At 39.8% G+C, this 25,325-nt stretch overlaps 12 protein-coding genes across 12 annotated transcripts; 6 read left to right on the forward strand and 6 right to left on the reverse strand.

Annotated features, from left to right (window-relative positions):
- Positions 1-67: 67 nt before the first annotated feature.
- Positions 68-1,885, forward strand: ATC70_005046 (uncharacterized protein; the record flags this gene model as incomplete). The annotated part of the gene is made up of 5 exons (XM_064824345.1): positions 68-183; positions 245-781; positions 841-1,589; positions 1,646-1,790; positions 1,843-1,885. The coding sequence occupies 5 exons, from the start codon at positions 68-70 to the stop codon at positions 1,883-1,885; spliced, it is 1,590 nt and encodes a 529-aa protein (XP_064677281.1).
- A 177-nt stretch (positions 1,886-2,062) lies between these two features.
- ATC70_005047 (uncharacterized protein) lies at positions 2,063-2,609 on the forward strand (the record flags this gene model as incomplete). The annotated part of the gene is made up of 5 exons (XM_064824346.1): positions 2,063-2,101; positions 2,183-2,209; positions 2,289-2,351; positions 2,418-2,496; positions 2,554-2,609. The coding sequence occupies 5 exons, from the start codon at positions 2,063-2,065 to the stop codon at positions 2,607-2,609; spliced, it is 264 nt and encodes an 87-aa protein (XP_064677282.1).
- A 3,937-nt stretch (positions 2,610-6,546) lies between these two features.
- On the reverse strand, positions 6,547-7,680 carry ATC70_005048 (uncharacterized protein; the record flags this gene model as incomplete). The annotated part of the gene is made up of 2 exons (XM_064824347.1): positions 6,547-7,499; positions 7,554-7,680. 2 exons carry the CDS (start codon positions 7,678-7,680, stop codon positions 6,547-6,549), a joined length of 1,080 nt encoding a protein of 359 aa, XP_064677283.1.
- A 2,881-nt stretch (positions 7,681-10,561) lies between these two features.
- Positions 10,562-11,302, reverse strand: FOL2 (GTP cyclohydrolase I; the record flags this gene model as incomplete). The annotated part of the gene is made up of 3 exons (XM_064824348.1): positions 10,562-10,818; positions 10,891-10,962; positions 11,026-11,302. The coding sequence occupies 3 exons, from the start codon at positions 11,300-11,302 to the stop codon at positions 10,562-10,564; spliced, it is 606 nt and encodes a 201-aa protein (XP_064677284.1).
- An 813-nt stretch (positions 11,303-12,115) lies between these two features.
- Positions 12,116-14,478, forward strand: ATC70_005050 (uncharacterized protein; the record flags this gene model as incomplete). The annotated part of the gene is made up of 2 exons (XM_064824349.1): positions 12,116-12,316; positions 12,376-14,478. The coding sequence occupies 2 exons, from the start codon at positions 12,116-12,118 to the stop codon at positions 14,476-14,478; spliced, it is 2,304 nt and encodes a 767-aa protein (XP_064677285.1).
- A 2,569-nt stretch (positions 14,479-17,047) lies between these two features.
- NdufA6 (ndufa6 NADH-ubiquinone oxidoreductase subunit) lies at positions 17,048-17,488 on the forward strand (the record flags this gene model as incomplete). The annotated part of the gene is made up of 3 exons (XM_064824350.1): positions 17,048-17,069; positions 17,131-17,187; positions 17,250-17,488. The coding sequence occupies 3 exons, from the start codon at positions 17,048-17,050 to the stop codon at positions 17,486-17,488; spliced, it is 318 nt and encodes a 105-aa protein (XP_064677286.1).
- Positions 17,489-17,532: 44 nt separating this feature from the next.
- ATC70_005052 (uncharacterized protein) lies at positions 17,533-19,813 on the reverse strand (the record flags this gene model as incomplete). The annotated part of the gene is made up of 5 exons (XM_064824351.1): positions 17,533-17,629; positions 17,690-18,160; positions 18,218-19,190; positions 19,249-19,500; positions 19,558-19,813. 5 exons carry the CDS (start codon positions 19,811-19,813, stop codon positions 17,533-17,535), a joined length of 2,049 nt encoding a protein of 682 aa, XP_064677287.1.
- A 625-nt stretch (positions 19,814-20,438) lies between these two features.
- Positions 20,439-21,229, forward strand: ATC70_005053 (uncharacterized protein; the record flags this gene model as incomplete). Its single annotated transcript, XM_064824352.1, has 2 exons — positions 20,439-20,646; positions 20,709-21,229. 2 exons carry the CDS (start codon positions 20,439-20,441, stop codon positions 21,227-21,229), a joined length of 729 nt encoding a protein of 242 aa, XP_064677288.1.
- Positions 21,230-21,272: 43 nt separating this feature from the next.
- ATC70_005054 (uncharacterized protein) lies at positions 21,273-21,957 on the reverse strand (the record flags this gene model as incomplete). The annotated part of the gene is made up of 3 exons (XM_064824353.1): positions 21,273-21,368; positions 21,425-21,711; positions 21,771-21,957. 3 exons carry the CDS (start codon positions 21,955-21,957, stop codon positions 21,273-21,275), a joined length of 570 nt encoding a protein of 189 aa, XP_064677289.1.
- A 185-nt stretch (positions 21,958-22,142) lies between these two features.
- ATC70_005055 (uncharacterized protein) lies at positions 22,143-22,641 on the forward strand (the record flags this gene model as incomplete). The annotated part of the gene is made up of 4 exons (XM_064824354.1): positions 22,143-22,229; positions 22,293-22,358; positions 22,417-22,516; positions 22,580-22,641. 4 exons carry the CDS (start codon positions 22,143-22,145, stop codon positions 22,639-22,641), a joined length of 315 nt encoding a protein of 104 aa, XP_064677290.1.
- Positions 22,642-22,803: 162 nt separating this feature from the next.
- On the reverse strand, positions 22,804-23,753 carry ATC70_005056 (uncharacterized protein; the record flags this gene model as incomplete). The annotated part of the gene is made up of 2 exons (XM_064824355.1): positions 22,804-23,069; positions 23,135-23,753. The coding sequence occupies 2 exons, from the start codon at positions 23,751-23,753 to the stop codon at positions 22,804-22,806; spliced, it is 885 nt and encodes a 294-aa protein (XP_064677291.1).
- A 150-nt stretch (positions 23,754-23,903) lies between these two features.
- Positions 23,904-25,094, reverse strand: ATC70_005057 (uncharacterized protein; the record flags this gene model as incomplete). Its single annotated transcript, XM_064824356.1, has 3 exons — positions 23,904-23,982; positions 24,060-24,709; positions 24,975-25,094. 3 exons carry the CDS (start codon positions 25,092-25,094, stop codon positions 23,904-23,906), a joined length of 849 nt encoding a protein of 282 aa, XP_064677292.1.
- Positions 25,095-25,325: the final 231 nt, after the last annotated feature.

Consider the following 25,325-nt stretch of genomic DNA (forward strand, 5'->3'; position numbering starts at 1 on the left):
TTCTCTTTTGCTTCCTTTTCTTTCCCTTTTCAATCATTATTTTTCTTCACACTTTCACGTCTAAGCTATGCAGATAACCAAGAACAATCCCGTCAAAGACCCGCGCAAATCTCCAGCGAGCAACATCAATAAAGAGGAGCTTGTTAGACTGATGCTGCAATCACTCCAGGATCTCGGCTATCAGTAAGCATGATTGCAACTGTGGCATGAATGCAAGCATACTAACTTCTTCTATCCAATGTAGAAAAGCGGCTGATGCTTTGGAAGCAGAGTCAGGCTACAATCTCGAGTCCAAGAACATTGTTGAATTGAGATCAAGCATCCTCCTAGGACAGTGGCATAATGCAGAGAGTCTTTTATCACAAGTGCCCTTTATCAATCCACAAACATGCATACCCAAAGTCCAGTTCTTGATTCGACAGCAAAAGTTTCTAGAGCTACTAGAAATGCAAGAGACAATGCAGGCGTTACATGTGTTGAGAACAGAAATTACGCCCTTGGGACAGAACACGGAGCGATTACACCTTCTCACGAGTCTTATTCTATGCTCTAACGTGGACGATATCAAGGAGCAAGCCTCGTGGGACGGCACAACGGGGGCATCGAGAGAGCAATTGCTGGCAGACATTCAAAAGTTCATTGATCCTGCTGCCATGATACCAAAACAACGCCTATTCCATCTGATCAATCAGTCGCTCGAATGGCAAAAGAGAAACTGCCTTTACCATAACCCTAGACAAGATACACAGCTCTCCTTGTACTCTGACCATCACTGCGACAAGTGAGTATAGCCAACCTCGCGATGCATGCAAAATCTGGTATTCATTCTATTTCATGCAGAGCATCATTTCCTTCTACGACGATCAAAACGCTCAACGGTCATGCAGACGAAATTTGGCACGTCCATTACTCGAACAACGGTAAATATCTGGCATCTGTATCTAAAGACAAGACATGCATCATTTGGGATATGGATAACTTTAGCCAAGTTCAGAAATTAACGAGTGATGTGAGTGGATCATACTGTGCGTGGTCGCCTGACGACTCAAAGTTATTGATCTGTGGCACAGACTTCTCGATACGCCTATGGGATCCTTATCACGGCACCTTACTCCATACCTACCAATGCCACAAAGATCAAGTGACAAGCTGTGTATGGCTGCCAGACAATCAGCATTTCATCTCGGGCGCTTGCGATAAAGTGTTATGTTTATGGGACTCTGAAATCACCTTGTCGCAACCCATCACTCGTTGGCCAGTGCAACGCACCACCGACATGAAGATGACTCAAGACGGCAAGCGCTTTGTAACGATTGGACTGGATAAATGTATCACTGTGTACGATGTGGATGGCTTGAGAATCACAGAAACTGTCAAAATCCAAGAAGAAGGCACAATCACGTCATTAACCTTGTCAAAAGATGGCCGATATGCGCTTGTCAATGTGCAAGACTCTCAAACATTGCACTTATGGGACCTGGAGGAGAGAATTCTGGTGCACAAGTACAGTGGGCAGAGGCAGAATACCTACATTATTCGATCAACATTGGGCGGGCATAACGAATCATTTGTAATTAGTGGCAGTGAAGGTACAGACATGTGGAAATGTGATTTATACAACATTATTGACATGGCCTTTTTACAGACAATCGTGTATATATTTGGAGTCGAGATCATGAGACGCTCTTGGAGACGTTAGAAGGACATGAGAATACAGTGAACTGCGTTGCCTGGTGTCCTTCAGAGCCAATGCAGTTTGTGTCTGCGAGTGATGATCATACAATCAGAGTGTAAGTTGGTATTGCTGTTCGAAAGCTTCAGTACACTAAACAAATCATATAGATGGGGATCTAGTCTTGATTTGACAGAAGATATGGAGCTGTAGGTGTATCGCTTGATACAATTTAGTGTAATAAACCATAGCACACATCTCTCAGTGACGTACCAATCCATCACTGGGGTTCAAATGACTACTTTTCCAACAGTTTTTTCATTCTTTTCATATCAAATTTCGTCCACTCTTCCCTTTGTCCATCAGAGTACTAGTTGTTAATATATAAAGATGTCTTCTAAAGTGCAAAAGATTATGGTTCAACCCATTGTAAGTTGATCTTGGCCGTAAAAAAAAAAACGGTTTCTAGTATTGAATTGTTGTATTGAAAATTTTTCTTAACCTTTTTAGAATCTGATTTTCAGATACCTTCAAAACGTAAGTCGATGGATAGCACCTGTCGAGAACCTAGACAAGTATAACGAGTAGACGACTAACCTAATTGCAATTCCATTAGAAATCCAGAGTCCAAATCTGGTTGTTTGACAAAAGTGATTTAAGAATTGAGGGTCAAATCATTGTAAGCAGAAGCAATCATAGACACATAAATCACAAGATGAAACGTATCTTAACGCGTTTAAATTAGGGTTTCGATGAATTCATGAACTTGGTTCTTGACAGCGCTGAAGAGATTGATACCAAGAACAATACTAGACTCAAAGTTGGTTAGTACTTTTCAAAAGATTGGTAAATGCACTCTTGACATTGACACTTCATTATAGGCCGTCTCATGTTGAAGGGCGACAACATCACTCTGATACAAGGTGTCGAGAATTAAATGGAAAAAAAAAAAAGTCGAAAGCACATCAACCTACACAGATACACACATGAACGCCTCTTTTGGTTTTGCAGCCCACTTTCTCACCTCTCACTTGCAAGCAAACAGCATATAATAAAAAAAAATAGTTGGATTCTCAAAGCTTTGACAAAATGAATATGAATTTATGGTGTATTTGGGATTTGGATGCTTTATTTATACGAGAAATTGGATAATTAGAAGATGGGGAACTTTTCAGAGTCTGCTGATGTTTAGAAAGACGACAGCCGCAAGCGAAATATGCATTGTGCATGCTTCCAGCACACTCATTTAGTTAGTGAGAGTAAAGATTGATATGATCTGTTGTATCTTGTCTATTGGCGCTGCTTTTATGATAGCTACAGTGTATCTATGTAAACGAGGGAATTACAGTGATTCTGTTTAATGTACGCCATTTGCTCTATCGCCGGAATCCTTACGCAAGTGTCCTCTACATGAATGACTATCTGATCAACTGGTGTGCAAATGTCAGTGCTATGTTGTTGCTATGCTTTTTATGCCATTTATACATTCACCGAATCGTAACTCGACGTGGCAATAATGTAGATCCAATTTCGCCAATTTCTTATTTAGATATATCACTGTAGACACAATTGCTTATGAAACATAGACAAGCGCTTTGATCAATACCTGGTCATCTCCTGTAGAGCACCGACTTCATTTGTGAGCGTAGCCTAAACGCAGTATCCTACTTTGCCGTTCAATGAGCAGGTGATTCCACTATCAACTATAGATTGAAGATGGTGATTCAGCTGTATACATAGTGGCAGAAAGATGATAGAGACACTTTAACACGAGAATGATGCCACAGTATTTAATCTTAGCAGCTGTTTCAACCCTGCACTTCTGCATTTGAGTACATTGGTACTAGCCGATCTACCTCGCTACGCTCGATGTCGGCGTTGCCCTGTGGTCTCTCGCCAAAGACATTTTAAATCAGATATTATAACATTTTAGTATATCAAGTAGATTTTAAACAACCAATTCTTAGTTAGTAAAAGAAAGGTTATATCAGAGCCATTAGGAGGAGGAGAAGAGGTATCTCACTCAATATCCTTTTTGCTTACACTGATATCAAACAAAGCCTATTATTGGGACAATGTGAAAGAAGTTCAAGTTTTATGCAACGTTTGTACATCACAATCGCAGCGTAAAGCTGGCCATAGTAAACTACAGGACCTGTGTAAGATCTATAGCGGCTTTTTGAGATATTGTCATTGCAAAAGACATCTTCATAAGGCAAAGCTCCCCAAAAAAAAAGTATTTGCGCTAAGCAACTGTCCTTTCAAATTCATGATCCCCAATTAATCAGCATCACAATCATCATTGCCATCAACAGAAAGGCATTTAGGTCAGCCAGCAGCAATGCCGCCGCCAAAATTCATTCAAACTCCATTTATTTTTTTCTGCTTAAGATTGGACGGATTTTGTCTTTTTACGACTTCTTTGATCTATTTTAAGGTATTTGACTATATAAACTGTGATGATCACCCTACGCTTCCTAATACAAGTCCCTGGTGGTAGGGCGAAGTGGTAGAACTCCCGTATGCCAACGGGAGGATCCCCGGTTCAAATCCTGGTGAACGCAAGTTGTTTGATTTTTTTGACGTAGTACTGATGTCCTCGTTTGGTGTTTTGTACTCTTATCCATGACCTATATTTTGACGATTTCCGCAAGACTGTACTGGCTCTAGGAGTCGCACCTTATTAGTAGTAGATTTCTTTCCCAACTTAGTTCAAAATTTCTTATTCCCCTTCTTTGCAGACATTGGGTCCACCAACAGTCTTTTCTATCCCTCAGTATGACATTTAAAGGACTTTAAATAAAACCTGGAGCTCGACTCCCCTACAAAAAAAAAAAAAAAAAAAAAAAAAAAAAAAACGCTTCCTAATACACTCTTGGAGTACTTTTCAAGGCGCTTCCAATAATGCCAAGTAAGATACATGTTTTAACTGAACTTAATAAGCAATCCCAAAAGATCTGGGACAAGGTTTTTGGCCAAAATATTGAAATTTTGCATATGAACACCTCATAAAAGTAGTTTCAGAGGTGGCTTTGGATCGAGAGAAACATTTTGATCCAATATATACCATAGTAAAAGTCTTCATTTTCAAGGTGAAAAATGCGATCGTTTGATTTTTGATGAAAACCATGAGGTACCCCTCATGGTTTTTGATCGATTTTTGGCCTTTTTTTTTTGCCGAAAAAGTTGAGCAAAGATGTCAGGAAGTTACTACTACTCAAGTACAATTGTTTGGTGTCATTCCGGTGGCTCATAAAGATCTACATGCCAAGATATGAAGGCTTGAAAGCTGTCAAATTTGGTTATGTATTGCTTTATAGAGTTTATTTACACGGCATGAATCACATCTTTGGTAGCTGAAGTCTTCTGGAAGGGCAGTTCTGCAGTCTGTACAACTTCTAATTTGAATAGAAGACGTATTGATTTTGGTAAAGCTAATTCATGCAAATTTTGTTGCATTATGTTGTTGGTAAACGTATTAACAATGGAAATGAGAAATCGAATTTGCTGTTGAATACTATGGTTTTGAACCTTCGCCTCGCTGCGATCAAGCTCCTAACCTTCCTATAAATCAATGCTACCCAATGTTGGGTTAGATGCATTATTATGTTCTTGGTGGAGGGGCTAAACCCCTCCCATTGCTGGATTCGCCGGTGTCTTTATTCACCTTTGCCCAGCTCTCAATACTACAAATTTTTGAAAGGATATGATCAGCTTGTTTACTTTTTTTTTTTAGAATGTTTTACAGTATATATTTCAGATTAGTGATAGTGATTAGTGATAGTGATTAGTGATGTGTAGTTGGTTACGACATATTTCGAAATATACAACATTTGAAATAATGGACGTATCCGCTAAACTAGTGGGAAAAGGGATGAATTATAAAGCAGAAGAGCCCGTTTCGGTAAGCCTTAGACAATGTCGTATTGGGAAATTTTTTTTGCTATAACATTATGTTATAGCAAATAGGAGTACAAAATAGCATTTCAGGGACTTAGCGAACTGGTGTGTCTGCTATAACATAATGTTATAGCAAATAAGAGTACTATAACATAATGTTATAGCAAATAAGAGTACTACAACATAATGTTATAGCAAATAAGAGTACGAAATAGCTATAACATTTGGTTATAGCAAATAAGAGTACTATAACATAATGTTATAGCAAATAGGAGTACTATAACATAATGTTATAGCAAATAAGAGTACTATAACATAATGTTATAGCAAATAGGAGTACTATAACATAATGTTATAGCAAATAAGAGTATGAAATTGCTATAACATTTGGTTATAGCAAATAGGAGTACAAGATAGCTATAACATTTGGTTATAGCAAATAAGAGTACTATAACATAATGTTATAGCAAATAGGAGTACTACAACATAATGTTATAGCAAATAAGAGTACAAAGTTGCTATAACATAATGTTATAGCAAATAAGAGTACGAAATAGCTATAACATTTGGTTATAGCAAATAAGAGTACTATAACATAATGTTATAGCAAATAGGAGTACTATAACATAATGTTATAGCAAATAAGAGTACTATAACATAATGTTATAGCAAAGGACACTGTTGATTGGCTAGTTATTAGCTGCTCAACTTGATATTTCAAAAATTATAATGTGTTGTTATAGCTGTTGTTATAGCTAAAAAAATTGATGGCAGACGGCGTCAAATCGTTTAAGTGATTTCCTTTTAATGCTACAACAACGCCTCTCTGCTTCTTTACGTCTTCTCTGCGCAATTTATACGCTCAACTATCAAGCGATCCTTCGTTGGTTCTTAATGCCTAGAATACTTTTTTTTTCCTAATTTTTTAACTATGACAAGGGGAACATATCAATAACTAATATCAGAAATTCAATTTAAAATGATGACTGTCTTGCTCCGGAAGGCGATGATGATGAGGACGTTACTACAGGTGTTCTCTGTTGTTGTTCAGTCTGCTTTTGCTTTTGCTTTTGCTTTTTCATAGCGCGGTGATAAGCACTTTGAGCACTTTTGTACGACTTATACTGCTCAAAGCGGCCCAGTATTTTCCACTGTTGAAATTGAGCTTTCCATGGTATGTGTCCGTTTTTGTCCACTTGTTGCTCAGCAAATTCGAAATCGGATAATGGATCCTCTAAGCGTCGCTTTTGTGCTATTCCATCGACATACGCAATGACATTACTCAAAATGTTTACGGCTGTTTCAATACGCACGCCAACAGGTTGATCTTGATTTTCAAGGGCTGCCTTTGCCTTATAGCATTCTGATTTTGATTGGGCACATACACTTTTTAATGCATGGATAGAGTTTTCGTTGTCATGGATATGGCTACCAAATATATTTTTCATTTTGGTATACAGACAAATTAATGTTGGATCATTGCATTGTGTAAAGTTGATAAATGATGTCTCTTGTTCAATAAGACAGTGAACAAGTGCAAGTAATGGGTTTAACGGGGTTTCGTTGAGATAGGGCGCAATAGTCTCTGCATTGAAAAATAGACATGAGCTGGCCCAGCCAATACTCGACAGCTGCTTTGCGAAAGGGATACGAGAACCAGGTATTTCAGTTTCAAGTAGATATCTGGTTGTCGAATTAATCACAATTGCCACAACAATAGGGAGCTTAGACGCTTTATGTTGTCTAGAAACCGAACGCGAGTAGTCGATTAGTCGTTGATAAAAATTCATATCTGCCTTGTTTTGAATCTCGATTAGAATACGAGGTAGGTCATTAGAGCAGTTGATTGGCTCGTACGCGACATCAGAGCGAGTGAAATCAATCCACTCAGTTGGAATGGCAATGTATTGATCTTTTGCCTTTGGTCCTACACAAACGAAAAGAATTAGTAGCATACTAACAGGCATATTTAAGATCATACCAATAACTGCTGAGACAACAATATTAATAACATCTTGATCAGCTAACAAGAGCTTGCTCATTAAATCGGTTCCGGGTAAATACTTCCTTGGAAGAGAAAAGGTCTTGAGGTTGACGCCGTCTGCCATATTTTTAGCTATAACAACAGTATAACACGGAAATATATGAAAAGACACAGAGCTATAACAACGCATTATAGTTTTTAAAATATCAAGTTGAACAGCTAATAACTAGCCAATCAACAGTGTCCTTTGCTATAACCAAATGTTATAGCAATTTCGTACTCTTATTTGCTATAACAACGCATTATAATTTTTTCGACTATATGAAATGTGATAATCAGCCCGTACTTCCTAATACATTCTTGGAGTACGTTTCAAGGCGTTTCCAATGGTGCCGAGTAAAATAAATGTTTTGACTGAATTTATCGAGCAATTCAAGAAAATATGAAAAGCGGTTTTTGGCCAAAATGTCAAGGTTTTGCATATAAAGGCCTCGCAAAAGTGGTTTCAGAGATTGCTTTGGATCGAGACAAACAATTTGACTTGATATATGCTATAGTAGAAATCTTCGTTTTTGGTGTCAAAAATGCGATCGTCTGATTTTTGATGAAAACTTTTTTTTTTTTTTTTTTTTTTTTTTGGATGATATTTGATTTATTAGAAATAAATTAAACGCATCAAGGGATGGACAAGTGTATGTAAACAAAGTGACGTGCCATATATAAGCTATTTAGAGTTTCCTAAGATTTGACAATCTTATCAATTCGGCTATTTTTGATGAAAACCATGAGGTATTGTTCATGATTTTGATGTAATTTTTGGTCGATTTTTGGCGATCCCAAAAAAGTTGAGCGAAAGTGTCAGGAAGTAACTGCTAGTCGAGAGCAATTATTTGATGCTGTTCTGGAAGTCTAAAACGGCTTCTAACGCCAGAAAACACGGCTCAAACCCATCCAAGTTTTGCTGTGATTTGCAAATTTCTGAATAGCAAGAGACATAACAAATGTGCTGCCTGCTCGTATGTAAATTCTTTTTACATATGCAAATATGAGACATCGAAGGAGTCATATCTGCAATCAGACCTCATTTATAAAAAAATTTCATGTGGCAATAGAAAGACAACAGTGATATTAAGTAAGAGTGAAGCTAGCCTCCTCGGTATAACTTGGAGATGAGTTCACAGGCATTTCAGAGGTTCTTCTCTGCCAGATTATCAAGCCACAATGTAGAAGCAAGAGTGTTAGCAAGGTCGAAAGATAGGGATGGCCAGATGATTCCACTTTTCGTTTTCAATCTAGTATTCACATAGGATGCCTCATGCTGTCTGGCAACAGGACTTCTAGTAGGTCTGTCTTTATTAATTTGAAACGCTACCAATCATGGTACAATAAGAGATAAGATGGCGATCCATTGTCAATTAAGATTTGTTTCAAACCTAGGGGTTAAAAGAGGAGTAAATGGAATCATAGAAAGAATACTCGATGGGAAAAAAGTACGTACGAAACAAGTATAATTTTAGCATTGGATGCGAAAGGAGACATGCTGATTGCTCTCTTGGTCCTTTCAACAAAATATGCTCAATTTTAAAGGTGTGACAACATTGGATTCCCATTCATATGATAATGATAGGCTTGTACATGAGTATGCAAAGGCTGAAACTGTTTGTTGGTAGATGCGTCGTCTAGCCTATATTGACTGATGTTTGCAAAAATAGAACATCGTGGAAAACTATGAATAGCTGTACAAATCATGCCGGATTATAGCGATCATTCTATTCCATTGCCAAGTGTTTTTTTTTCTTTATTTGCAAACTCAAGCACGCCAACTAACCCAAATATACAAAAGAATCCGAGAATCTCGTGAACGCTGATGCTCCTTTTCCGACGATATGAACAGTAACATTTTACATGGTGGAAAATAAGATTAAAGTTGTGTGTGTTATTGTTGAGCGTTTTTTTTAGTGTTCTATACATTTTGCCAATGCGGATGATATGGTTTAACCACATCATCTGTACAAAGCCAACTTTCCGCACGCACAAACCAATATTCATTGAGAGATAACTATTGCAAGATGTCTTAATCGTTCATTCAAAAATTACACCTTTCCAGCCTAAAATGACAACTTTTTCCCTTTGTAACCCCCCTCCTTTTATCTATATATTTGTTGTGTTTTTTTTAGCAGGATGAAATATAAAGTTATCATGTAGACTCATTCTGATGTCATGTCGATTTTTCCCGGAAACCCAAGAAGTATCAGTGTATTTATACATCTACAATGCTGTCCAGTGCATTCTACCTGAGTCAAGCTGCTGTATCGCTTTGAGCGAAAATAAGAGAGCCAAGAAGAATGCAATTATAGTATGAACAATAAATGGTCTTGTTTCTGCACTGAATCTCAAATAAACACTGTGAGCGCGTGTAATTCTGTGCATGTACACATCTCATCTTTCTACACCAGCTCGCGCGTATATAGATTATACATTTTGACATGCAGTCTCCGCAAAAACAATCAGGGAATCATTCATGTAAGCATCACTCGGCTTTCCATTCTAAAGATACATCATCGAAAAGCACGCACAGCAGCAAAGTCTTGCACGTTTTTCCTCTTTTTATTCGTTATATCTCTAAAAAGAAGAAATTACCTATAGAAATATGGAACAGTTGCATCTCGTAACACAAGAACAGGGCCGTTTATTATTATACATTTTAGATGCCGTAATTTGTTTGGTGTTCAATTATTTTATTTTCCCATCATCGAACGTAATATAATGTAAATGTAACATTCAACAGACTAAAAAGGATCGATCTGATTGTAGTCAATTGCAAGTGATTGATAAAGCAAGGACACATTGAATTGATTAGAGAAGTGATACAGAGTATAGAAAGTTTAATATGGGTAGTTTTTTTCATATTGGATCGATATTAAAAAAAAAAAATTGCTATATAAGAGAAATCTTGGTGAAAAGGGAATTATAAATTAAAAAAAAGAAGTTGGAAATGATATAATTTAGATCAAAGCAGCGACAACAGCACCAGCGACGGCAGCAGCACCAACAGCGGCCATGTTCTTGTTACCAGCAGAAGCGGCAGGAGTGGTGGTAGCGGAGGCAGCAGAGGAGGCAGCAGAGGAGGCCTTGCTGGTGGCAGAGGAAGCGGCAGAAGAAGCCTTGCTGGTAGCAGAGCTAGCAGCGGAAGCAGCGCTAGAGGCGGGGGCAGCAGAAGAAGAGGCAGCACCAGAGGAGGCAGCACCGGAAGAAGCAGCGCCTAAATTGTTCGAAATGATTTGAGTCAGCAAACATTTCCCAATCCCTCACATGTATCACACAATAAACTTACCACCAGCAGCAGCCTTAATGGTGAAGAAGGGAGTGTAGGTGACGTTGGGGCTTTGACCGAAAGAAAGAGCATCTTTATCATTGGGGGTTAGTATATCAATTGCAACAAGATCATTGACCATTCAAAGCAACTTACAATCGGTACCAGCGGGGATGGTAGCAGGGATGTTCCAAGAGTAAGAGCCAGTAGAAGCAGGGACGTTGGTGGCAATGTTTTGGAGAAGGGTGAGGGCAGAGGCAGCACCTTGACGAAGGTCAATGGTGGAGATGGTGCCGTCAACAGGAGCCCAGACAATGTTGGCAGTGGTACCAGCAGTGAGGACTTGGTTGGTGGAGGGTTGGCTGGAAACAATGTTTTGAGCAGAGACGACGGTAGCGGCAATGGCAGCGATGGCAGCGATGACAGACTTCATTTTTTTAATTTATTTAAGGAAAGAAAGAGTGAATTAATGAATCGAAAGGAAAACAAGAAGAAAGCAAGATGGAATAAACATGGTGGTTTATATACCCTTTCGATTTCTGTGGAATTGCTTCGAGTGTATTTTTGATTTAATAATACAAGTGGAGATTTAACAACGAAAAAGTTCTTCCCGGAATAGTAACACAAAAAATATTGCTATGAGCATGTATGATGATAGGATGAATGCAAGTGAACACAAAAATTTATTACTGATCGTCGAATCGTACCTGCAAAAAAAAAAAAGAGAGTGTGCGCACACACCTTTTTAGTTTTACACCATGAGTTTTTGCGTATTACAGCAAGTATTTTTAGTTTTAGCTTGGAAAATGATGATGGTGTATATGTCTCGACATTTGAGATAGCAAGAGCGATATAGAGAGATGGGGAGAGATGGCATGGTATTCAGCTTCCGTCCAGATGCCTTAATATCAAATTTATTAACCTCATTTGCAATTGTATCAGGTCCATTTCATCCTTGTTGCATACCACATCCTCCAACACATTTCAGGGCAACAGATGAAGGGCGGAGGTTGTGGTGTGTGTGTGTGTGTGTGTGTGTACAGTACCTGTAAAAAAAAAAAATAAGGCTTGTTTGTACACATACACACACGCTAGTAAAGTCATCCACTCCACCCACACTCGCTCGCTCAACCGCCCGCCCGCCCTTGATTCTTATACACAAACAATATCCTCACTTGCTGATATATCCATTTTCTTTATATACCCATTTTTTTACTATTCTTTTCAACATTTCAAATAAACGTAGATGGATGTTATTGAAAGTATACCAGACTCGGTATCTGAAGTAGGAATTTCCTTTGAAAAAGAGCACTTGCTTCAAGATGAGACGAGCAGCTTGTTTGAACAAGAATTTACAGAACAAGACGTTCTACCCTTTCTGCTGCAAGCGCAAGACATTATATCCAAGTTGGAATCGAGAGTTGTCGAGTTGGAGCATGATTTATCAGTAAGTTTTTTTTTTGTATTTTATGAATACACTAGTAAGAAACTCAACACAGCCAACAGACAATCCATAGAAAGTATGAACATGATCGAGGTGAATGGCTAGTAGGTCTGTCTCAGAAAGATCAGTACATCACACATCTATCAAGCAAACTGCAAAAGACAGATTTCAATAGCAAGGAAGTCATTGTTCTGCTATCCGATTTATTCATCAACAATGTGAACATGGAGGAACAAATGAAATCAACTGTAACATTATGTCTAAATTATCTTCGACAAACTTCTTCCACTTCTTCTTCTGTACAACAACAAGAGGAGCCCATCAGGGACGATGGCATCGATGATTTGGAAGAAGGCGAACTGGAACGCCGACAAGCAGCCGTAGCAGAATGGAGGCTCACAGACAATAATAACAACATACCAGACCGTTCTTCAACCGACCCAGTAGCCATAGTAAATAAAAAAAAGGCATGTGATGATGAAGGCCCAGTGCATTTAACAGAAGACGAGTTATCATCCTCACTTTCCACTTGCTCATCCACTAGCAGCGACAATAAGCACCTTCAACACCACCACCACCACCATCATCACCACGGCAACAATGATTCTTCCTTGACATTGCCCACCACCTACGCTGTGAACGATGACCAAGACCACACTAGCTTTTGTACAAACTGTAAACAGCTTCTATCTCAACTCGATTCACAAGTAGAGAGACAAGCCTATCTGAAACGAGATCTCAGCTCCCTTGCATCTGCATTGTCAGAAGAGGAAGACATTCGATCAGCTGTGGAACAAGACAAGGAACTACTGGAGCAAGATGTTGGAGACATTACATCTGCATTATTCTTATCCCTGAATCAAATTTTGATGGATGAAGTGACAGACAGAGATGGTATCATCCAAATCCACCGCGAAACAAATGGCAAGCTATCTCAAATACTAGACGCTTGGGATACACGAGACTTGAGGCTGAAGCAAGTCAAGGATCTGTTGATAGAGTTGGACTCGGTAGTGCATCAAAGTGCCAATGCAAGCTGTACAATCTCACGTCGTTACTCTCAGCAGCAGCAGCAGCAGCAGCACCCACATCAACAACAACAAATAAAGCAACACAAATCACCTGTTCCTACACCCACAACTTCTAATTATCGTCTCTCATCTCGATCTGCCATGAGATTACCGTCCATAGACAGCAGTGGCAGTAGCAGCATGCATCACACCAGACACCATGATGCCAACACTATACATATTGATGGCTTTGTGTTAGCCGAATTCCAGCACCACCTCAAAGCTGTCATGGAAAGTAACACATCAGTGATACCGTCGACTCCATTTGTCAAGAGAGTGTTTAATGAGGATGTGGAACCTTGTTTATTCTTTCCTCAATCGCAAGGTTGGTGGAAATCTCCGTGGTTCAAAAAGAAGCTGTTGGATGCCATTTCCAAGAACAAGTGCGAAATTCAGGGCTGGCATGATCCAAACTACATTTCTAATATAACAAGCACCACAACTTCCTCTTCGCTGTCTACCAATACATCTCCTGCGACAAGCCATATATCCTCTTCCTCACAACATAGTGTTAATTCCTCTTCGGTCATCATGCCTCCAAAGACCAAATGTGCATGCTGTAATATACTAAGAGTGTGTGAATTCAAAATGAGATTACCCATCGCCAGCAAGAGCAACATCAACACCAGCAACAGCGGTACATCCCGACTTCAACCACAACAACAGCAACAGCAACAACCTTGGTTGCCTATTGACAGGTTTTGCCGAGATAGACTTGTTGCAGTTTGCGGATATTATAGTTTCATGTCCCACCTGAAACTCTTGGCTTCATCCCCTTTATTGAATACATTCAGGCAGGTAATGCAACATCGAAGAAAGATGACCTTGGCAAGAGTGGGGTCCGTGGGCCTATTTGATGATATCAATGGCGGCGGAATAGAAGATGACGATGATATGATCAATAAGCGATCAAGCTCTTGTTCAAACACTTCTGCCAAAAGGCAAACTTACCAGCAACAAAGACGTCAAAGAAGAAACCGAGAGAGCCTTGTCTTGGATCATTCCGGAAGTGGGAGCGACACAGCAAGCGTTGTGAGTGTGAGTGAATTACAAGGTCTGGAGGGTTCTTTTGGACAGATTGTCATTGTTCACTAAGTTGCTATAGAAGCAGTTATACCATTTAGAATAAACATCCCTTTCTATGTTTTTTTTTTTTTTTTTTTTTTTTTTACAAATCATATGGTTTTTTATTTTTCCCCTGTATTACATGCATCTTTTTTTAGTCTGATTTCTCGCTCAAGCAAAGAAAAACGTGTGCGAGTGAGCAGAGTGATACAAAGAGTGAATGGCCTAGTACAACCATAAAACAACAACTGTCTTTTGCTATTTGTTCAGTTTAAATATATCTCGGCACTGTTCTTGTTTAACATATATAGCAAAAGAGAAGCAAATTTCTCTGCAAGAAAGAGACGGCATTGATGGCCACATCATAACATTTTTCTATGCAGGTTGTATTTGCTGCAAATGTCGCACTAATATACAGCAAATGATTTGCTTACTGTCTGCCTAAATTATGATAATATTGATTGTTGTAGCCAATTTCAGTGTAACTTGACGCTTGAAGATAGCCGATTTCATCTCCTTTTCTTTGCTCAGATTTGTGTTAGCTTTTTCAGGAATGGTTCTACTCATTTATTCAAACTCTCTTGTTTATGCCTATATTTGTAGCTGTACCATTCAATAAAACAGAAAATTATCCATTTGATGCACCTTGAAGCTGATTTCTCCTGGCTCTGTGAGTATCAGGTCAGGAAATCCCATAAAAACAATTTGTGCTACACTTTCAATATAAGCATGATCTGACGATAGAAAATACACCATCATTATTGCTGTAAATTGTAATCTTACCGCGGCCCGGTCTGCTGGACCATAAACATTCAGAATATATGCACATTGAGAAGTGAATAGTGGCATCCTTTTAAAAAACAGACGAGTCAGTTGGAATCAAAATAGGAGTACCGTCCTTCACGCTACCCTCTGATACTTTTTGATCTGTGTTATAGCTTATAGTAAGTAGACAATTGTACGCTGTTTCAATGGATTTGACAGCATTCAGTTATGTAGTGCCTAAAATACAGCGTCAAGAAACGCTGTAAAGTTGAGAGATTTGGTTGATTTCTTATTATAAGAATAATCAGTCAAATTAGCAGAAAATACACAACTCTTTGTCAAGCTAACTACGCTTTGGGAGTGATTGTTTCTCATTATCCTACTGATATGTACAAAAACTTCACGTTTTGACCGATCACCATTACGCGGGACACACCACAACTGTAGGTCTCTTTCTTCTATGATGCTCCACGTCTGTATCAACAAAAAACTTCATATACAGGTGCGCAGTATGCCAGCAATATCTCCTACCATTCAAAAATATGTATAGCATAGTGAAATTTAAACGCCCTTGAGGCGTGTTTTCTCGCGTTAAAAGCCGTTTTAGACTGCCGGAATAGCATTCAACAGTTACTTTCAACTAGCACCAACTTACTGACACCTTTGCTCAACTTTAGGAACACCCAAAAAACATGGCCAAAAATTGACCAAAAACCATGAGGTACCCCTCATGATTTTTATCAAAAATCAAACGATCGCGTTTTTGACCTTCAAAATGAAGATTTTTACTATGACATATGCTAAATCAAAATGTTTCTCTTGATTCAAAATAGCTCCTGAAATCACTATTGTGGGGCTGTAATATATAAAACCTCGACATTTTTGCCAAAAACCTCATTTCATATTTTTACGAACTGCTCAATAAGTTTATTCAAAACATCTCTCGTATTTAATACCATTGGATGCGCCTTGAAAAGTACTCTAAAGCTTAAGGGAGTATTTTTTTTTTTTGTAGGGGAGACGAGCTCCAGGTTTTATTTAAAGTCCTTTAAATGTCGCTTAAGGGAGTATGGAATAATTATCACAATTTATATAGTCAAGTCAAGCAAAATAGATTAAAGAAGTCGAATTTGTTTGGAGTTTATCCAACCTGGGACAAATATACAACAAGTTGGAACCTCAAAATGCTTAAGCTGGCCAAATGCCTTTCTCATGAAGAAAATCGATATTTATGAAACTAGTGAGAAAGAAAGCGCAAACAAAAAAGCATCGAAGCTTTGTATAGCTACTGTAACTTGCCTTTTTGCAAATTTCTTTCGGGGTAAACCCTATTAGTTGCATACTGTGATGCGCGGAATGAGCAGCTCTACTAAGGACACTGGACTAATCTATATCATAGATAGACTTGTGTATATGCTAAACTTCTTTCATACTATTCAGTTATTCTCCTAGAGTACCAAACCAAAGTTCTACAAGTACAGCTTGTTCTGGTCATCCAAACAGTCTGGCGTTTGCACAAATTATCAATTATCCAGAGCAATTCTAACATTTCATGAGCGTTTGAATGACCCAACACTGTCAATGCTAGTAGCCATGTCCCCTATAGAAAGGCATCAATTGGTTTGTCGTCTGTACACTACTAGGAGCTGCCGTATTTGCTAGTAATGCGAGGTCATTTTACACACAAATCATGCCCTGATTCTGATCTATTGGCCAAAAAAAAGCCACTGGGTATTTCTGTCCATGTTTTTACTTTTTCCGCTAGGTTTTCAAGAATCTTTCACTGTTACCTTATCTTTTCAACAAACACACACATAAAATATATCTCTTCAAGATGGGAAAAGTGCAAAAGAAAGGTAAAGATGAACACTGGACACATTAATTGATCTTTTCTCAATGTAAATGTTTACAACATAGCTGAGAAAAAGAAGAGTGTATCCAAATATGCCAATGCAGAATACGAACCACAAAATGGTAATCATCACAATTTGTTCCTTCCAAGCACCTGTTGTATTCAGCTCTATTTCTATATGTAGCCAAGGAACGTATTGAACATGAATTGCATTTACTCAACGTTCGTAAGCAAGCCATCACAAGCACCAAAGCACCTACAGTACATAAAGTTAAAAAGGCTACTACAAAGCGAGGAGTCAGTGCAAAGAAGCAAAAGAAATTGGCTAGAGCTCTTATGGTGGCAGACAAAGAAGAAAAGAGAATCGAAATAGCACAATCAAAAGCAGAGAAGCGCAAACTTGGAAAGCAACTTTGGGATTAGAAGCATTTTTTTTTTTATTTCATGATTCAACCAGCAGCATTGATTTACGATCCAAGACCTCTACCCTTTTTACGAATGATTGCTTCAATGGGAGCAACAATACCTTCACTCTTTGATCCCAATGCTTCACCTTGTTTCCAGCTAATTCAAATAAAACCTATTAGTCTAGAGTTTGACATTTGCATATACTATATACTTTACCCCATAGCAGCGAGCATACGATGCCCAACATTAGATTCACCAATAGGAGCAGCGTCAAAGGCGACCACCGTACCGTGCGATGGCCCAGCAGGGAATTGGCCATCTCCTCGCTTCTGTTTGGGTGTCGATGTACCACTGCTATTGTTCTTTTTGCTGCTATTGATAAACTTCTTTTTGCCCTTCTGATGAGGCGGTCCACCTTTCGACCTATTTTTCCCAATAATACGATTCTGTTCATCCATATTCGTTTGAATGTCTAACAAGTAACGACTGATGTAGCGTCGATCATTGGGTATACAAGTTGTAGGGGTTTTGGTGACAATGGTGCATCTTGATCCGCCGCCACCAGTGCTTTTGGATTTCAAATTGTATACTGCGGCAAGCACATGCAGCTGTCTGCGGACATTGGTGGCCATGGGTGCGAATTGGAAGCTGCTAATACTGTCATCTTGAACAAAATCACGCATACGTCTGTAGTATCCATATTTAGCTTTCATTCTTGCTGAATCTCTCGCACTAAACACTTACTCGTCAATCTTCGCCATTTGGTTTGTGAAATCAGGGTCTTCTATCTCGTTGGCTCTTCCTTTGCCATTCTTCTTCTTTTCCTTTCGATGTGCTTTGGCCTCTTCCCTCTTCTTTTTCTTGTCTTCTTTGCGCTGCTGCTTTTCATACCATCTTCTCATGCCAGGTCTCAGTCCCGGTGGAACATCGGCCAAGGCTGCTTTCAATGTTCGTCCAAAGATTTCTGGGTCCACTACAGAGTTGTCATCTCGCGTACGGTGCCCAACCTTCTTTCTTGTGTCTTCGTCAACAGCAGTGGCTCGTTTTCCCTTTTTGCTGGTAAATTTGGCTTCTTCTTCCTCCATGATAGGAATTTCTCTAGTAGATGGCTGATCCAACGTTGCATAGTCATACAAATCGTCTTCTAGATCTACTTCACAGTTGCCTTCTTGCATAGCAGACCAAGCTAGTAACTCGTTCAGGTCTTCTTCATCATCCAACTCAATGTGTTCCAAGTAGTCTTCCATAACGAGCATGTCGTCTTCCAATAATTCATCCTCTTCCGTGTCATACAATTCTTGATAATCTTCTTCGTCTTCGGAGGACAGACTTTGCGCAAAGTCTTGTTCGTCAGATGATGTGCCTAGATCAATCTCATCATCAGATGTGTCTTCAACTTGATCTTGCTTGTCTTCATCTTCACTTGACAAATTGATATCTTCCTGATCAGAGGAGTCTGTTGCTTCGTCCACTTTGTTCTTCGTACCATGGCTTGGTGTGTCAGGTACTGCGGCAGTGAATTCAGCGTAATCGAATGTTTCTACAGTGACATTGGTGGCCGGATTTTTTCCCTTCAACATGCCCCAGAGTTCCTTCTTGGCTAGAAGCTTTTCATCCACTGTAGCGTCTTCTAATGACAAATTAGACATAGACTCTTGCACAGTTTGTTGCTGCTCGGACACAATGGCCTCCTGTTCAATGACAACATTTTCTGCTTCTAAAGCCAGAGGTTACTACGCATGCTCCACCCACACTCTAGTAACAAGTCCATGTACCTTTGGTCAAGTCGATTGAGGAGGATGATTTGGTGAACAGCACTGTCTTCAGGTACTTTGATTTTCCTTTGGCAAATTGCTGGTTTGAATTTACTGCGGCATTTTGCTGGCTGGAGGAAGAGGATGCTCCTAAACCAGCACGATCCATGGCATCGTCGTAGTTGTCATCGTAATTGGAGCCAAAGGAGGGTCTACTTTCTCTGAAAAAACCAAGCTTGTTCTTCTTGTGCTGCTTTTGGCTGCCATTGCCTTCTATCATCACTGTATCAGTCAGGCTGATATAGAGCAAAAAACACATTGATAGTTTACTTTTAGCATGAGGTGAAAATTCACTCTCGGAATCGTCTTGGTCACTGCCAAACTGCCCATAGATTCTAAAATCGTCGTCGAATTCATCTACATTGGAGCGAGGACGGTAAACGTAGCCGATAGCCGATGGAATGAGTTCCCTGTTACGGCCTCTGCCACCGCCGCCAATGCTGATTCTGCCTCTGCCACGTCCTCTGGCACCTGCTCCACCTCTGCCTCTGCCTCGTCCATTTCCTCTTTTTCCACGACCGGGCATTGTCAATGTATTTCTAATAAGTGCAAAGAAAGAGAGCTCTTGATAAGAGCTTCCGCATTTATTTCAAGACATGCCATATCACTGCAAGTAAAACGAGTGACATTTTGAAAGCCAGTAGTATACAATCCATTAGTCTAAGCAAAGCCGCAGTATCATTCAGTTGATTGGATATCGACAATGTCCCTGATAAAGGTGTCTGCAATCAACGCTATTGATATAATTTGACATTTCAAGATGATAGCCATCAAGAGCAAACAGCCAAGGCAAGCCCTGCATGGCAGAGCATGGATGCTAGCTTGAAGATGCCATTACTTCAAGACATGTCGCATGAGATGATGCTGGTTGAGCATGTCCATAACTCGTCAGCATGTGCCAACACAAGAGCTGCCAAAAGAAGGCAGCATGGCTCTAACTACATGTTGCTGAATGGTGAATCAACTACCTTTTCTGGCCTCCCATATGGAAGCATGAATGCTGGATCTGTCTCAGGAGCATGATGAAAGCCATCTGGACTGTACATTTCATCCGGTCCGGGAAGCCAATACAACCTATATTCATTTGAGACGATCAAATTCTACGATAAAAAATTTGTTCTTGTAGCAAACCCTCTTTACATTTTGACAGAATGACTGAACAAAACACCACCGCTAAAACCGACGGTTCCATTACAACCTACTGTATCGAGCACGCAAAGACCCAGCAATCTAAATGTGCCGCCTGTGAAAAGACGATTCCCCACAAATCCCTGCGTGTAGCCGAGATCTTTAGAAAGAGTAAAAAGATCAAGAAGGATTTAGCCAAGCATACATGGTATCATTTCAAGTGTTTCAAAGGTAAGTCAGCTTGATCCATTGCTACTCAAGCACATGTCAAACTCGTAATCTCTACTCTTTAGTGCCTGAACTCTTGGTGCGTGTGCCAATTGAACAATTTAGAGGTTACCCTGCCTTGAATGAAAAGGACAAATCCCGTGTGCAAAGAGTGATCCAGAGCGGTGTTGGATCGTCTTGGGCTGATTTGATGGAAAAGGCTAAACCTGTCAAGACAGAAGAAGAATTAGAGGCTGATAAGGAAGAGCAAGCCAAAAAGGACAAGAAGAGAAAGGAGGACGAGGACAGCATGAATATGGACATGACAGCAATCTTGACAGGCACTCAACAAAAATCCACTAGCAACAAGTCAAAAGCTAATAAAAAGCCAGTGCCAGCATCTCCATCATCAGACAAGAAGGCTTCCACAGCAGAGCAAAAGAACAAAAAGGCATTGAAGGCCAAGACAGACAAAAAGTCCAAGGTGACCAAGAACAAGGCCACTGCTGCTGCTGCCGTTGCTCCTCCAGTCAAGGAAGTGAAGCTTCCCAAGGAAGATTTGGATGAATTACAAAACTTTGCAAAGGAGTTTAAGGCATTTAAATAAAGGATATGTGTATATACAAATAGATTTATTACATGACAGTAGTTTATTTACGACGCACGATTTCCCAACCATCAGCGTCCACTAAGGGCTCTTGAGGTGCCTCATCCATGTCATCGTCTTGATCATCATTACCATTGCCCTAGACATTGCGATTAGACTATTATATCGACACCATCGCCATGGCCCTCATCTTACATCATTGTGATTGCTATTGGTGTCTTGGCCCTCATCTCCTTCATCCTCGTCATTGCTGTCATCGCCCTGCTGGACACATGTGGAGGCAACAAAGGTATTCTGTGTCTTTGCCTTTTCACGGAGACGCTCTACTTCTTCATAGTTGCCATTGATGCATTGGTTGAATAACAGAATCAAATGTTTAGCAACTAAATAAGGCGAATCATCCTCCAGTGTAGCATTGAATTCATCTGTCATGATCTGTGCTAAAATATCCTCTACTTCATCAATGTCCAGCTTCTTTCCATCTACAAACCGTATGAGCCATGCAGATTTGGAGCTGCAAATGAAGAACCACCACACTTACGCTTGCCAAAGTGATCAATGATTACATCAATGAACCACTCCCTCTTCTCGGCTGAATCGACGCCTCCCCAATCCTGCTCGACAGCAAGCCTCAATGCGGTCCAGTTATGAAAGATGTAAGACACGCCTTCCTCAAAGGCGAGTTTGTTAGGATGTTGTGTTGCTGCTGATGCTGCTGCTGATGCCATTGTGATGCTCCCAGAAATGTATTGAAATGTCGAAAAAGATTTTCCTCTGCCTTTATATATCCTGATCTTGTCTCGGTGACTGGTTTGCATTGATAGCATTGCAAGTAGAACGCGAGTTGCGTTTTTGCGCGTGCCAATTTCCAATCTCTTTTCTTTTTCTCTTTCAAACACTACAAACCAGAAAAATGGATAAACCTACACCTCGCATCAACTCTGCCCTGAGAGAAAAGTTTGTTGGGCAAACAGTGCGTGTCACTGGTAAACTTGTCTCGGTAAGTACTATCATTTGATGAAGGTGCGAGTGGATTGTATTAAGCCGCTGCGAAATCGCACAGCTCTCTGGTAATACCGCAGTACTCGAATCAACAGATCACGGCCAAATCTTGGTTCACTTGAATGGAGTAAGTCTTCTTTATTTACATCGCACAAGGACCACGACGGTACTGATCATATCATTAGGAGAGTCAATGGGGTACAGATTACATTGAAGTCATTGGACAAGTCGAACCTGATTTCACCCTGAAAGAATTCAAGACGACTAACTTTGGAAATGATTTCGGTTAGTACAAGTTATATAAAAGGCAATGATAAGAGTAAGAGGTCATTCACACTTATTTATTAGATCTTGAATTGGCAAATAAGGTGGTCGAATACTCTCAAAAATGCCCTGATATGTTCCTCTGAGAGAGCCAAATATGTTTGTGTGTGTGTGTGTGTGTATGTGGCCCTGTAAATAAAATGTCACGATTGCTTTGATAAGATGTCTGATAATGCAGCTCGAATTTATTGATATGTGCGTGAATTTATATGTATGCTTTGCTTGTGAAAATGTGATTGAAAAATGCCTTAAAGTTCTTTGCCTAATTGCTCTGCTAATTCTCTGCCACGATCTTGTGCTGAGAACACTGCATCGGCCATAAGCTTTCTAATGTTGTTGGACTCCATCGAGTTGATGGCTGCTTCAGTGGTTCCCTTGGGAGAAGTTACTTTGCGACGTAGTGTAGCCAGATCGTCTTCTGATGTAAGAGCCATGCGGGCAGCACCAATGCAGGTCTGCAGTGTCAATGCCTTGGCATCTTCGGATGATAAACCTGCTTCAATACCAGCGTTTTCTATAGTAAATGTGATTGAATAAGAATGAAGCATGGTCTAAAACGTAATCTGATGAGATACTTACGCATGGCTTCCATAATCAAGAAGAAATAGGCTGGTCCACTGCCACTGATGCCCGTAACAGTATCAATCAGTGATTCATCTTCCACCCAGGATACTTGCTTGGCTACAGCCTTCATAATTTCTTCAGTCATGTTTCTTTGATCCTCATTGACAGCGTCAGTAGCAAATAACCCAACAGCACCTTCACCGACCAGTGCAGGTGTATTTGGCATGCATCTCACAATAGCAGCAGGATCAGTGGTATTCATCCATTTATAAATATCAGCAGTAGTGATGCCAGCAGCAATCGACACAATCAATGTATCCGCTTTTAATTTGAGATCACTCACTACCGAGCGAAGGACCTGAGGCTTTACGGCCAAAATAACAACATTTGCACCGTCAACGATTTCTTGATTATTATCAGAGCCGATCATATCAGGATATTTAGATTGCATGTATTGTCGACGTTGCTCAAAGGGCTCAGAATAACGCAAATGCTTGCTGGGATGACCGCTTGATTGGAGACCACAGAGAATAGCTTCGGCCATGTTGCCACCACCGATGAATGAGATGATTGGCTTTGTAATTTGCTTGCCACGCAGTGTGTTTGCAGCGGATTGGAGAGTTGTAGAGACCATATGAGATGTAATTGTTTGTAATCGGTTCAAAGAAGACATTTAGCTTTATTTTTATATCAATTGAGAAGAGAGAGAGAGATATTTATGCAATGAAATTTTTTCTGTGTGACTCTATCAAAGGAAAGGATGTCCTCACGGGGTTAAATGACGCTATTCATCATCTTGTTCTTCTTCATCAGAGCCAACACTGGGTATATCGTAGAGATCATTGTCAGATAAGGCACCGTGTCTAATGTTTTGGCGGTTTTTACAAATACGGTTAACTATATATATCATTTTGCATGACATAAGGAATATATGACGTACCTGAGCAATGTATCTTCTATCGCATCTATATCAAACCGGGACCCTGCTATATCAATAATTCTCACTAAATTTGCAACCAATATTCCACTTGTGTAAGCTAAAATGGCTGGTGATCCAACCAGATCAAAGTCAAGATCATTAGCTGATACTCGAATAAACTTGGCAAGCCTGTATTTCTGTGCTAAATCAAACAAGATGGTGTCCAGTTCTTTGCATTTGGGTAGACTATCATCATATATGTGGATAATCACAGGTATCGTCCTCCATTCATCATCAATCTCATTCGCATAGTCATCTGCATCAATCGTGTGGTAGGTTCCAAATAGCTTTTGTTGTTGTCGGATCGACTGATTTCCTTGCTTTAATCTTTTTAGCTCATTCAATCTCTTTTCTCTGTAAAATTTGAGATCATCCTCATCCAGCTCATCTTGCTGCTGTTGCTGTTGTAATATCAGTAGCTCTTGCTCTTTGGCATCTTGCAAATAGGTGGTAGTTGTAGGTGCTTTGGCCAACATGCTTGCATTATAATCTGCACGTGCTTTGTTTTTCAACGCTAACTGTATTTGTTGCTGATAATCATAATCTGCTCGCACTCCTTTAGGTCCAGTGTGGGGTCCTGATTGTCTTTCTTCGTGCGGAATAGAATTTACCTGTATAAGGTTGTGTGTGTGGGAGACAATTTGTTAGTCATGGTATAAGATGGAATGTATGTAAATCATATGCTGGTAGAAATCTTATTTATTTTTCGGGTTACCCTGGGCAGCTTATTTACAAAAGGGGGGGGGGGGTACATCTCCAATCTTTGTTACCATGGTTACAGGCAAACAAAAATTCAGGGGTAACTTTTTTTTAGGAGACGCAATGAAAAGAGAGAGAGAGAGGATGAAATGATGGATGTGGGGTTAAAAAACTTACCAAAGATTCATTATGATCGTCCTGCTCTGATTCTGAACCTGATTCTGGCTCTATTCTACGCTTATCTTCGATTTCCTCCAGCGAAGTGTTCTGTAACTGAGCCCACAATGCATCCTCCATTTTGCTTTTGATTGTTAAATGTGTGGAAAAGAAAGGACGTGTTTTCAAGTGGATGGAAGAAGAGAGAAAGAAGACTGCTGCCAATAAAAATCTGTCAATCTTAAATGTAAGTCTCCTTAGAAAAACTACTTTTTTCAAGTTGTTTGGCTCACATACAATGGCGAGCAAAAGGGAAAAAAGGAGCAAGTATGGTTGATGAATCAAAAACGAAAATGTTGTGGCAGGTTTGCC

Source organism: Mucor velutinosus, assembly GCF_035048745.1.
Source record: "Mucor velutinosus strain NIH1002 chromosome Unknown tig00001542, whole genome shotgun sequence".
In the NCBI taxonomy this organism is placed as follows: Eukaryota; Fungi; Mucoromycota; class Mucoromycetes; order Mucorales; family Mucoraceae; genus Mucor; species Mucor velutinosus.